Consider the following 10,461-nt stretch of genomic DNA (forward strand, 5'->3'; position numbering starts at 1 on the left):
GGGAAATACACTGACAGCATTTCCTTTCAAAGATACTGTGCATATAGCTTTGATGAACATCTCTTTACAAATCCCACAAAGTTGCAATTAAAGCTTGGTTTCAATTTTATGAATTAATTCTGCACAGTAAAGCTTCTAGAGTTAATTTAACTATAACAGCGTTAATTCAGCTCTTAACAGATACCATTTGATCCAACTCTGTAATGTGGGACCAAATGTTATCTATTAAGTGTTGAATTAACACTGGACACTTTACTGTGTGCTTTTTTTTAAACCAAGGATAAAATGTTATTTTTTTAAATGATAGATCATGGTTATTGACTGCACTGCACATCTGCGGCAGATACATATTTGCAGTGTTAACCAGACTTTGCAGATTCAGCTAGCAACCATGACTCACAATTTATTGCAAACTCAAAGTCCTTCTCCCATTGCAGTACATTGCACCACACTGGGCTGGATATCTCTAAAGATGTACATTGAGCCAGTTGTATATTTTTTATCTCAAAGCCTATAATGGGGATCCACCCATATTCCTTTTCCTCTCTATAAAGTCCCTCTAGATGCATCTGCCTTTTAATCTAATACCTGTATGTTTCTTACACATTTCACCAGTGTCCACTCCTTACAGTCTTAAGTGCCACTGAAAAACAGTAGAAAATGTGTCTCTAAACTTTGCAGTAACTGAACAGCACAAATGTTTTGACCAACCCAAGAGTTCAGAAACCCAAAAGTTTAGAAACCACGTGGTCCCCCAAGATGTTTAATTTTAGAATGACTAGTATGAGTTGTCCTTGTTTGGAATAATCATTCATGTATTGTCCCACAAGATACAATCCATAGCTTCCTTGACAGATCTTCCCTGGATAGGAGAAAAGAGTTTTACCCCAATTTTACGCTGCCAGAGAACCAATCAATCAAGTTCTGATGTGATTACAGTGCAGCTTACAATTCAACTGTTGCAGGGCAATCTGTGGTGGCTATCTATTCACACAAGTTAGCAAAACAAGAATCACCTCGCTGATACAGGGAAAAAAAAGTGTTAATTCAGAAACCCTTACTCAAAAGATGGTAGAGTTCATTCTTCCCACGTGGTCGAGCAGTGTTGGGCTGAATTGCCTGTTCTCGTCTTATGTTATGTTATGTTATGTTATGTTATGTTATGCTTTGTTATGTTGTGTTGTGTTGTGTTGTGTTATGTTATGTTATGGTAGGGATAAGAACAACTGGTTTTGAAATAGCACACTACCAAGCATTCTGACAAACTCAGCATATTAATAGCTTCACCCAGCCCATTTTTCTTATGTTACACTGTTAAGCAACTTTGTGATAGTTCTTTATAAAAAATAATAATAAAAATAAAGTGGCTATATAAATTAAATTGATTTGATTGGAAAACATTTAAGCATATTTTTAGTTATAATAAAAATCAAAATATATATTTTATTTATTTTTATTCAAAATTTCTGTGTTTGCACCTGAAGTCTCCATAGAAATTGGAATATAGTTCCAGTATGGAGAGAGTGAGCTGCTTAGGCAAACATGACGCAAATACAACAAAAGAAAATACAATGCATCACACCACCTGCTGCAGTTCCGGACCCATTATCCAACACCCGGACGGGTGTACTAAATGTTACGGCATATTGCTAGGAACATCCCCATGTGCTCAAATCTGCATTCACACCATGCAGCACGGATGCAACAAGGTCACTGTGTTATTGACTGGATTTTCACCGTTATGACACAGCACGCCACGGCTCCCCGCCCTGACCAGATCCACCTACAAAGGTGGGGGGAGGTCTTAAAGCTGGAAAGAACAAAGAAAGAGAACTCTTCTAAACAAGCTAAACATGTGATAGAGAAATAAAGTGAGGGAAGAGGTGATGGGGAGAACAATAAAAAAATGTAATTGATGGGAGTCACTATTGAACGATCGTTGGGAAGTGGAAGGAGGGGCTGGAGAGGGGAGGTGGTGGAGGTGGGTGGGAAGAGTGTGGAAAAACAAGCCTGTCTTGAGAGGGAGAGGTCGTGACAGAAAGGGGAGGCGCTAATGTACCAATATGAGGGGAGAGAATAATCGTTCAGGTTAAATACTTTATTCTCGGGCTTGAAGTCGGACGGATACATTTCATTACATTTTTTTGCGTTCGTTCACACCAGAAACACACTGGATACGGTTAAGTATTGGATCGCTCTACACCGTCCTGGGTGATATGATGCTGGTGCACTTCTTCACATAGCCTACCTGAAACAAGGAAGCGCTAAAGGTGGTCAGAACTGAGGACTTGTAAAGAAAAAAAGCTAAACAGAAACACAGCCGTCAGTGGAATACTGGATCCGAAATTGCGGGTGATTTTCACTTGAGCCAGCATATTGTCAGAAATGTCAGAGTGATACAGGCATATCATGCATTTGTTTAGTTGCGTTGGATGAATGCAGGTTAAACTGACAAGGACAGCAACCAAAAATTAAAATCTCATACCATAAAATCTAAAGTAGTTGTAAATATATCGTAGCTACAGTCGTATCTGAAATATCCTACAGTGTAGCTACATAACTTAGCTACTATCACTGAAAAAAAATATCGTAATTTAAACAATAAACAAACACGTTTAATGAATATAGGCTTAAAATTATACCAGGCTATAAAACTAGAAAGCTGGTCACTTTCTGGTTTTAGTATTTTATTTTAAATTAGGCCTGCTTTTAATATTTCGTATTCACGAGCAACTATTTGTGTAGATATAGCCTAATTATCTTACATTTTTGCGCGGAGAAAAGCATATATGCTGTCACTTTAGTGCAATATATCGCTGGCCATCCATTTTGGTCTCAGGGAAGGTCCGCATGTGAGCGCAATAAGTAACTGTAAATCAATTAATACTGGGAGTCTATAAATATCGTAGTGTCGCTACAATATCGTTATTTGTAGGCAACTGGGTAAAATACACAGGGCAAGTTTTCCTCTCATCGTGTAAGTAGTCGAAAGTATTTTAACCAGTGAAATAAACTCACACTGTAGGCTAAGTGTAGTTTCAGTTCTGCCTTCTGAAAATAACACATTTCATCCTGAGATTTACACGAGATTTGTGTTAACAAGCGCAAAGCCAGCGTTTTTCTATATCAAAGAAAGATAGGCTACCGTTTGTAAAAGTATAGCCTATTCATCGTTTTTAATTTGGTAGTATAAATGGGGTGGAAGTTGGTTACAGTATTTAGTACAGTATAAAACACACAAAAACACTGTTTACTGCCTCTCATACAGACACCGTGAGATCTTCAACTTGTAAAGACTCATTCTGTAGAGAACTGAGGACCAAAATTCTTTTTTAAATAATAATAATCGTGCGCGAGAAAAAAATACTGACCAAAGGTTTTATAAAGCCACAACACTGAAACATATTCAGGCGTACGGTCAGATATTTTCTAACGGATCGTAGAACACTATAACTAAAATGACCGACGGTCCAAGACAGCGAGGGAACGCGGCATCGACGCCAGCCGGGGATTCCTCTTCAGACACGGGAAAGGACTCTGGAGTGGCTCTGAAGAAAGAGATCGGCCTCGTTAGCGCCTGCGGGATCATTGTGGGTAAGTCTCCTTTTGTTGAGAACACGGTTGAACGGATTTATTATGAAGGCTCTGCGCTTTACTTTCCTATAATTTGAGATAACGCCAACATGATGCCCGAATTCACGATGAAGTGCACGCTCCAATCAGAAGAGCCGTTGTAATTGAGAGGCGGAACTAAAATATTGAGTGAAATCATTCCTTTCATGGGCGCATCGACCGTGGGGTCTATGGGGTAGTTTGAAAATGTTCCTTGAAAGGTTTTATTGAAGAAGACAACAACTAAATGAAACTTAAAGCCAGTGGTAACCAGATCTACCATCATCTATATCTTCATTTCAACCCTAAATTGGCACACCTGACTGCTAATTAGCAGCTCAACAAGATCTCTTGCTGTTGAATGAGATGAGCTTTGTTAGGGTTGGAATGAAAACCTGCAGGATGGTGGATCTCCAGGAACAAGGTTTGTTATCACTGCTTTAAGTCATGCCGAGTAAACAGCTCAGTGTGTGTAAACCATAGAATTTTAGAGAGAGTTTCACAGGTTATTTTTTTGGGGTACTCCTTGAAACCTCATTGAAAGTCTAGGGGCTGCATGTGTGCATTACTGAATACTGAATATCTAAAATGTGAAATAAAAAAAAAATCTGTCCCATGGTGAACAAATTCTAGCAAATGATCTTCAGTCTGCTTTTCCTGAAGACCTAAATCCTTCCATAATGTACAGTACACTCTGCCCTGTTACTATCTGCAGGAGGTTCAGGCCCTGTTGCTCATTCAAAGCATATTGCAGCAACACTGATCATACTCCGTGCCTGTACCTTTTCTTTGTCTGTATGCATTATGCATTGCAGATGTTAACTCTGCCTGTGTCCTGTCTTTGTCTGCTGTGCGCCTGTATCCACTGGGTGCCAGTGTCTGCTATTTGACTGCACAGTGTGTAGTATAATACCTATATCACTGAGCCCTTTTCACTTTCTGTCTGTTTCCCATGTTCTGACATATCTATTTGCTGCCCGTTCTCCACGGCTGCCGTTGCTTTTAGCACTCGGTGTGCCGGGTCAAGGTTTCATTCCTTCTCACATCCAGTCAGTCCTTTTCACGTGAATCGTCTTATCAGTCAACTGAGATTTATTGTGCCGTCTCTCTCGCCAGCCACCCTTTGCCCTGCTGCACGCCATATTGAGCCATATGTGGACCAATCAGGAGCGAGCGCCAATGGCAATGTCTGTTCCGCCCCCCCCCCCCCTTCCCTATCATCCCCTCCAGAAAATTAAATGAACTAAAACAAGAATCTCATCCTGAGATTTTTGGCCACATGGAACCAGCCTGTCTCTTCATTCATCAGCTTCATCCACAGATTGCCGCTCTTCTTCCTCTCGTCCGTCAAATCCTCGGTCACAGTAATCGTCGTGGGCCCCCCCCTCAGATAGTAGTCTTGGGAAAGGCATTAGCGGGTCTTGGAACATCAGTAGATTTGGAGCGTTATTTGTGGGGGCACTGGCAGACTTTTTTGAGGGGAGCGAAAGAGATTGGTCAAGGGATCCTTAATCACCCAAATCAAAGCGCTCTGTGCTCTGGAGTGGACGTAATTTTGGGCTTATGCGCATTCTTCCCGGTCCTTGGCGGTTATTAAAATCATGAGGCTGTAATGAAGTGCTGCTGTCAGGCTCGCGTGCTCTGGGCTGCTGCCTTTTTGCGCAGGTTCCCAGCCTGACATGCTCAGGAGGATTTATGCTTAACTGCAAGCGAAATGTTAATCCCACTAATGCTACCGGACCTGCAGAATGGCCGCAGTCTGTGCAGCTGTGCAGTGCAGCATTAGAAATGAGCAGTAAGACGTAGGGATGCACAGTTATCCTTGCTTATGCACAGTTAACTAGAATGATATTAAGTTGATCTTGCGATTGCACGGTTAGCCTTAATGGATTCACAGTTGACTTTGCGGACGCACAGTTAACTGTGGAAATGCACAGTTAACTTTAGGGATGCAAAGTTATCTTTGCAGGTGCACATTTAGTTTTGAAGATGCACAGTTAGCTATAAGAAGGGCACAGTGAATTATAGGCATGGCCAGTAATATGGAAGCATAGGAGCTTAAGGACACAACATTTAGATTTGATGTTATCTTTTATTGTCCTTATGCATGGAAACGAGTATTCTTGCTGATTAGCCATCACATGCAGTTCCCACCATAGTCAAGGTACATAGTTTAACCTGATTCGTCCACACACATTTGCTCAGAAGGGTTACAGAACAAGATGCTCTGTCTCTGATTCTAACCCAAGGTTAAGTACTTTTGACAGAGCAAATTTTAAAAAATCTCTCACAATCCAGGCACCAGCCTTCCCACTGCCTTGGCACAGCTCGCAGTCTAGTCATGAGAGTGAAAAAGTATTTTTACCCAGGTGTGGGTACTGCTACAGGTAGCAGAGATGAACCATCAAAGCTGGTATAGGTAGACCTGGATGACCCGGGAGAACAGACTCATTGTGAGAGAGAGAGGTTGGCACAGAGACTTAACTTTCTGTAACATTGTAATAAATACTCCATTGCAAGGGAGAAGCTCTTTGAAAATGTAACCACTGGTATCCAGCATTTCCCAAATATGATGCTGATGAAAGTATACAAAACATTCTTGAAGGGCCCAGAGCTGCACTAGGAGCCAAATATGTGGCCATGCGTCATATCGTGATGGGAAATGGCCTCTGAGTTGCTCCTAATAACAAAATGCCATTACTATTATGGTACCAATCATACCATAGTTATTAGTTATCAGTAGTTAGTCATTGAGAGAGAGAGAGAGAGAGAGAGAGAGTAAAGTATGAGAGACAAGAGATAAGGGGCTTTGAGACTGGTAGAGAAAACCAGGTGGGTATAACCTAGATTTTTATTAGGTTCAGATTGCATCAAGTTGTTCTTTGAACTTTGACCCGTATACCACTTGGCATATTTCTGAAAGGTACAAAAGTCATACTTAATGAAGGAACAGGGTTCAGATCTCCAGCACTGATGGTCTGGGCCTCTGCTGGAGAACTTCAAAGACCTCCATCACTTTCAAGTATACAGAAAGAGTGGGGGTGGGGGGGGGTGGGTTAGGGAGATGGAGGGGTGAGGGAGGGAGAGCGTGGGCAGGCAGGAACAAGATAAAAAAGAAGAGATTATGATGTTCAAGTGATAAATATGTTTAATGATAAGCTATCCCAGAATGCACCAAGGCTTTTCCGACAGCAGTTTATCCCCTGGGGTTTAATGTCCTTAACGTCACATGATTGACACCGCGGTTCACTCTGTTACTTGGTCGCTGGTGGTCTTGATGGAGGAAGATTACTTTTTTTAAAAACTCTCAAACAGCTCTCTTACTCCCCGCCCTGTAGCTTCGAGGCCGAAAAGTCAGACATAGCGGAATTTGTGGGGCAAGAACGCCGGCCTGTTTTTGTCCTGCCTGCTTAAAAAAACGGGAAACGGGTGACGCGCTTGCAGGAAACAGGTGCTGCGTCTGTGTCAGCACTTTGTGCAGCTCGGGTGCAGTGCGAACGGCCTTTCTGTCCCACTGTCACAGTCACGCTATCGGCTACTCGCGCATGGTAGGCGCTGTGGACACGCTGTGAGCTGACCTGACCAGCTACACGATTGCAGCTGCTGTGCTGAATCGCTGAGTTGTGACTAGCAGAAGCTGATAACGTTTTTTTATTCTGCGGCAATTTGTGAGCCACAGGCCTATTGTGTAAGGAATGCATTGGACTCCAATGTTGCCCTCGGAGAACGTATAATGCCGCCCACAAATCTGAGAACGCATTAAATTTCAAATATATATATAGATATAGATATAGATATAGACATGGACAGTGATTGATTGATTGATTAGATTTTTTGGCTTAAAATATGTACATATTTTACAGCCCAGAGGATAGCATGTTAAAGTGTTCAACACAAAGTGTTTACAACATGGTCCTCGATGGAACATTAAATGGATGATGGTTTGTACTTTTGCCTGGCACGAACGAGGTCCTGGCTTCGAGTCCCAGCTGCCCTGGATGGTCTCTGTGCGGAGCTTGTATTTTCTTCCCATGTTTGTGTTGGTTTCCTCCGGGCACTCTGGATACCTCCTACAGTCCAAGTACATTCATTTCAGGGACTTGGCTAACCATGGCACATTTACAGAAATATTATTAATGCGCATTGTCCCTGTCAAATGAACTAATAAAAATAGTTATTCATGTTGCCATGTCCTTGTATTTCCCCTCTGCCGGGCATGCATGGTTTGGTGTTGTAACCCTACCCTAACCCTACTCTTCAATAAGCAGGTGCGCCTTGCTGTCTCGTCAGATTAGCCGTAGGCCAGAGGTATACAACTCCGGTCCTGTAGGGCCGGTCTGCATGCCAGTTTGGTTTTAGTTCCAACTGACTTTTTGGACAGCTCTATAAACCGTGCTGGTTCACTCCCGTGTTTGAGCACAATAAAACCTTTAGGATTCACTTGCAGTCTGCGGCTGCAGCTGGTGCTTATACGAATGTCAGGTCAAGACACGACTGAGCTAATTAGATCATTAAGAGCAGAAGTTGGCGCGAAATCCAGAAACGGATCGGTCCTCGTCGTGCATCCCTCGACAGCCTGTGTTGGTGAAACTTACCAAGGTTCATGAGGGCAGTTATCGTTGCTTGTTAGTGCCGGGCGCTCTGTGTTGCAGGTGGTAATTAAGCGTGTGACAGCTCATTGCCCGTGGCACAGTCTAACCAGTCTCTGCACACTCGTGACAAACGCACAGCAGTTATTGAAAGAGCTAAATCAAGGCTAAAATGATAGCATCATAAAATTAGAAGAAACTCTATGGGATTCCTTGCATTTGGTTGCCCTCTCCAGTTGTGACGTTCGCGCTTAAATTCTCATGCACAGCCGCTGTGTTGCTGATTGGCACAGCGAGTATGCCTTCCAGAAAGCCGTGAACTGGGATCACCACAATTGGTCTAGAAAGTTTTTCGCAATACAAAGGGGGGCAAGTGAAGCTGGTGTACTTATGGAGCATTTTACTGTCGTGGGAACGACTGGACTGACTGTATGCAGTTGGAAGGCCCTACGCCTGCACATGTGCGTACACGCTCGAGAGCGCATGTGCAGCGATCGCGCCTCGCTCGGTCAAAACCGCAGACCTTCCTAAACGCACGTGCTCGGCTCGGCGGGCAGGAACTACGACCCCTGACCTTTGAGTTGTTATATCTGTCACGGCGTATTTGTGGATCCGTAAAAGCTGACGCGTCACCTTCGACCGCGGGCTCCTCAGATCCCTGGCGGCGGCGCTTGTGAACCCGCGCGCACGGGCGGCTCTCCTCACGTGGAAACGATGACACGGCCGTCTCGCTTCAGTGCACCCCTCACCCCCCCCCCACCCCCAAAAAAAACCGTGCCTCCTAGGGGACCCTCTCCAAACTGCCTGTCTGTCCGATGGCCAAGGAGAGCGTGAATGCTTTGTTCAAATTAATACCCACCCCCCCCCCCGCCAGTCTATCCCCCATTCCCCCGTGTATTTTCTAGAGATTAATTTTCCTTCTTCCCCTTCCTGTCATTGTGTCAGCTACACTCATCTAATGTAGGCTATGCCATTTCATTATGGCAATGAGTGTATTCAATGAATTATTAAATACAGATTAATAAGGATACCAGTAATGAGGACCACCGGTTTTTTTCTTTCTTCTTTGTTATTATAATCAGTAAATAAGCACAATTTCTACAAATGAATTGCTCCGAAGACTCACATTCTCTTATATGACTTATTTTTATTACTGTCATTAATACGTAATATATAATTATTATTATAATTTTTTAAAATTCATTATTAATGAGCCCCCCACCCCTCACCTGTTTCCTCTGTCTCCCAGGTAACATCATCGGGTCAGGGATCTTCGTGAGCCCTAAGGGGGTGTTGGAGAATGCCAGTTCGGTCGGGCTGGCCCTGATCGTCTGGATTGTCACCGGGATCATCACAGCCATCGGGGCGCTATGCTACGCCGAGCTGGGGGTCACCATCCCCAAATCCGGGGGCGACTACGCCTACGTCAATGACATCTTCGGAGGACTGGCGGGGTGAGAGACAAAAACAGACTGTAATTGACTGCCTAGTGTTGCCCCAGTCATTGTGAGGTTCATGAAGCTTCTCCTGCCATGGAGTACTTTAATGTGAATGACACTGCCTAAGTAATAGACAGTTTGAACTATGGTCTTTGTACCCACTCATGGCTGAAATATAGCATTTAGTCATTTAGCTGACACCAGAGCGACTTGCAGAGATAAAAGTTTTTTACAGTGGTATTTACTGATTTTACTGAAGCAATTTGTGCTCAGTGGTGAAGGCAGTGTCCAATCTTCATCAGAAATTTAAAACCTGATGAACACATATTCCCTATCAAAGTTGTGTGCCCGCTGGGGCGTGGTGTTTTACCAGTATTGAGGCTCGAATCTAACAAACCCCAAACCCCTTTTCTTGTACTATGGTCATGGCCTTTCAGTCTTTGTTTTTCTTGGAGAAAAGGCCTTTCTTTCCCCCCTTTCCTTACCTATGTCCGCTTGCTCTATGGGTTAAAAAGATTTTTAATTGGGTTTTGTAGCCCCAAAAACCCCTCCCTTTTTTTTCTTATTACGGCGTTTTTCCTTTGTGTCTATGTTAATAAGCCCTTCTATCTTCGTTCCTAGGCCACCAGCCCTCCCCCTTTTCTTTTTCTTAGCACTAATCCCCATTTTCGAGGTTCCCGCGATTGGATTGCGGTGCTTTGTGATCTACCCAACCAATCAGGCTGTGTCGCCCTCACCTTCGGGCCAACTACATCCCGCAGCCCCATTTCCCCCCTGCTTTCCCCAGAGAAGGACTCGCCCCAGGCAGTGTGGCCTACGTG

The 10,461-nt window shown here is 43.5% G+C and overlaps 1 protein-coding gene across 1 annotated transcript; it reads left to right on the plus strand.

Moving 5' to 3' along the window:
- The first annotated feature begins 2,610 nt into the window (after positions 1–2,610).
- Positions 2,611–9,732, plus strand: LOC135247036 (large neutral amino acids transporter small subunit 2-like). The gene is made up of 2 exons (XM_064320339.1): positions 2,611–3,594; positions 9,451–9,732. Exons 1-2 carry the CDS (start codon positions 3,459–3,461, stop codon positions 9,657–9,659), a joined length of 345 nt encoding a protein of 114 aa, XP_064176409.1. The 5' UTR covers positions 2,611–3,458; the 3' UTR covers positions 9,660–9,732.
- The last annotated feature ends 729 nt before the right edge of the window (positions 9,733–10,461 follow it).

The sequence above is a fragment of the Anguilla rostrata genome, unplaced genomic scaffold (assembly GCF_018555375.3).
Source record: "Anguilla rostrata isolate EN2019 unplaced genomic scaffold, ASM1855537v3 scaf1044, whole genome shotgun sequence".
Classification (NCBI taxonomy): domain Eukaryota; kingdom Metazoa; phylum Chordata; class Actinopteri; order Anguilliformes; family Anguillidae; genus Anguilla; species Anguilla rostrata.

Excerpts from the sequence above, each read along its gene's own strand:
- LOC135247036 (XM_064320339.1), top strand. The coding sequence starts at position 3,459 with ATGACCGACGGTCCAAGACAGCGAGGGAACGCGGCATCGACGCCAGCC. Across the intron at positions 3,595-9,450 it reads CGCCTGCGGGATCATTGTGG|GTAACATCATCGGGTCAGGG; the intron begins GTAAGTCTCCTT and ends TCTGTCTCCCAG.